The 2,977-nt window shown below is 66.8% G+C and overlaps 1 protein-coding gene across 1 annotated transcript in view; it reads right to left on the bottom strand.

Moving 5' to 3' along the window:
- The window catches only part of NRXN2 (neurexin 2), a 223,678-nt gene that overhangs the window by 115,314 nt on the left and 105,387 nt on the right, over positions 1-2,977 (bottom strand). Inside the window, exons 16-17 of the mRNA XM_044448354.1 lie at positions 2,685-2,858; positions 1,816-1,935 (exon numbers count right to left, since the gene is read on the bottom strand). Of these exons, the coding sequence (XP_044304289.1) occupies positions 1,816-1,935; positions 2,685-2,858 (294 nt within the window). The remainder of the gene's footprint in view (positions 1-1,815; positions 1,936-2,684; positions 2,859-2,977) is intronic.

The following is a 2,977-nucleotide window of genomic DNA, read 5'->3' as shown; positions in this document are numbered from 1 at the left end:
TTGGGAAAAGCAGTTCAAAAACTAATGAGGAAATACATTTGCATAGCTGTATTTTCCTTTTTTAAAAATTGCACAATAGTGCGCTCCTGGGTTCATGAATAAACACAAACAGGCACTCTGAAGCAACGAACCTGTGCCCGCGTTTTGCTTTTTCCTTCTCCCTCCTCTATCCCCTTTCCTTTTGTATCATGTCTGTGTTATTCATCTTTGCAAGCCACCTTTTTGGCTGAGGAACAGGGCCAGTTTGTTGCAAGTGAATAAATGCATGTTGGTTTCGCTTCCTCCCAGAAATGACACAAGGACAGACAGACAGACAGACACACACACACACACACTTACTTTCGAGGTGCCGACTCTCCTCTGCCTCACGCTGGCATTCCAAGCCCCCGTTTCTGCCCGCTGCCCCCCGTTTTCCCACAAGGCCTGCTCTCCTCCGATCCCCTCTGCAGAACGGGGTCCGGAGCACAACCGCTGCGACACGGATCCCACTCACCTAGGTGGGGCGCCAGATTTCCCCTGACACAACACCGGCCGATCCAGAGCTTAAGTCAGCCAGGCCAGACCACATTTCTCTCCAACAGCATGGCAGGAGGGGGTGTGACAGTGAGGGAGGGAACTGCCCCCCCCCACAAATCCTTTCTGGCTGGGGGTGGGGCAGAGGGGCAGGTTGGGGACGAAGGAGCCTTTGCCAAAGCCCCGCCGCCCCTCCCTCCTTCTCCGCACCTTCGCCCGTGGGGTCGTGGAACTGAGTTGGGGGATGCAGCTCCGACACCTTCCGCGCACGGGACAAGCGGCCTCCCAGCGCCTCCCGTCCTCGGAGCTTAGCTGAGCGGGCGGCACGCATTTTCCCAGCCATGCAGCCCCGCTCCGTGGTGCCAAGTATTTTGGGGCTGGCCGTGAGGGGCAAGGAGGACCAGACCGGCTTACAAAGGGCTCGCTCGTGGGAGGGCGGAAAACTGCTAGAGGAAGGGGGCAGATGGACCAACGAAGCCGCCTGCCATTTGGGGCCCGTTTTGGGGACGGGGGTGATAAGCCCCGAATGCTGAGCTTTCCCGCCAAGGAGACTTTCCCCTCCCCGGTCTCCAGCCCAGACCCTCCGTTGGCTGAAATGTCCTCGGAGGAATCGAGAGAGGGAGCCGGAGAGAGAGGGATGGGCAGAGAGGGAGCGCGGGATGAGTCAAGGGGCACGCCGGGGAGGGCATGGCTCCACGGCCCCCTCCCAGGGATCCGGCGGCCTCCCCAGTCGCCGCGCGTGTCCTGCGGGTTGGGAGCTCACAGGCCTCCTTTCAGCTCAGCTGGCCAAGGGGGGTGGCTTTGGGGCGCGGCCCAGGGCCCCCCCGCAGTGCAAGGCTGCCCCCCAGGGGGGCGCTCAGACACGGATGGGCCACACGCACGCGGCGGCCAGACGCTGGCTGCGACCCACAGCCCCGATCCACCGGGGGCGCCCCCGAAGCCCTCTCGAATCTCACTTCGGGGAGGAATCTGGGGGCCAGTGGTGGGTGGGGCCAAAGGCAAAGGGGCGGAGCCTCATGCAGCCAAAACGCCCCCCAATGGTGGCTCTTAAAGGGCTTTCCGCCAGTAAGGAAACCTCAGGAAAGACTTTCGAGTCGTTGGGCAAGTCGTGGGGCCAAAGGGGCGCCGGAGGCAGGAAGCCAGCCGGTGGGGAGGAGAGGGCTGTGCGCCCCCCACGGGCGGGAACGGTCTCCCACCCCTGAGCCCGGGCCCATGCTCCGGACCGGGCGGCCGCTCGCCTCCTCCCTTACGGGGGCCCCGGCCTTCGGAGGAAGCGCCCCCCCCCGTCGCCCCGCTACTCACGGTCGTTGCAGACGGGGCCGCCGTACGAGGTCATGGAGCAGTCGCAGGTGTAGCCGTCCCACTGCTGCAGGCAGACGCCCTGGTTGGCGCAGGAGTCCTCGGTGCAGGTGGTGCTCGGGCCTGGCGGGGGCGGGAGGGGCGGCTCAGGCGGCGCGCGAGCGGGGCCACGCCAAGCAGGCCACGCCGGCCCCGGCCCCAGCCCCTGGCGAGCACAGGCGTGGCCGGGGGCCGGGGCAGGACACCCCGCCCAGGGCCTGCGTGGGGGGCGCTCAGGCAGCTCAGCCCCCGCACCGCGGCTCTCCCCGGCTGCTCTTCCCCCCCCCGCATGGGGGCTGCCCCTCGCTGGCTCGGGGGGCCGCGTCTCCCACGCCTCTTTCTCGCGCCACCGCCCCCCGGCCAAGCGAGCGGCTGGGGACCCTCAGGCTGAACGGGGAAGAGAGCAGGAGCGGAACGGGGCCTTGGCCCCTGGGCAGATGCCCGGCCGTTCCTGGGCTTGCTTGGACCCCTTGCCCCAGGGACACCAAGCCCCACATCGAAAACAACCCTTGGGCCCCCATCGCTTCCAGCCCCCCCGCCCCCTCTGCGCAGGGTGGGCACCTCAACACCCGACATTCAAGGCCTTAAGAAGTTTATATCCCTCCCCAAGCAGCTCCCAAGTAAGAAACGCACGGTGGGGGGGGGGGACGGGCACTGATACCCCTGCAGAAATCGCCCCACGCCTGTGGCCGGGGGGGACGGGGCGCCAGGACTCGCGTGAATGAGCTTCGGGGCGAGCGGAATGGGGGTCTGGGGGAGCGGCCACCGCGGTGGGGAGGGAGGCGCCCCGACGGCCCTGGTGCCCACGGCAAGCGGGCGGCTGCCCCTCCTACCGTCACAGCCCCGCTCGACGTGGCCGATGCGGTGCAGGGCGTCAGCAATGAGGTCCGGGAGCCGGCCGTTGAGGTCCACGGAGGCCAGGCAGCCCTGGAAGCCGTCCCGCGAGGCCACCAGCTTGGGCAGGCTGCCGAACATGTTTTTGCTCAGGCCCCCGATGTACAGCTCCCCTGCGGGGCGGCAGAGAGACAGGCGCACATGGGTGAGCGGGCCGCGGGCACCACCAAGAACACGTTCCGCACCCTGCCCAAGCTGGTGGCCTCGCGGGACGGCTTCCAGGGCTGCCTGG

Source organism: Varanus komodoensis, unplaced genomic scaffold (genome assembly GCF_004798865.1).
Source record: "Varanus komodoensis strain SLA01 unplaced genomic scaffold, ASM479886v1 scaffold55, whole genome shotgun sequence".
In the NCBI taxonomy this organism is placed as follows: domain Eukaryota; kingdom Metazoa; phylum Chordata; class Lepidosauria; order Squamata; family Varanidae; genus Varanus; species Varanus komodoensis.
This window is presented reverse-complemented; position numbering and strand designations above follow the sequence as displayed.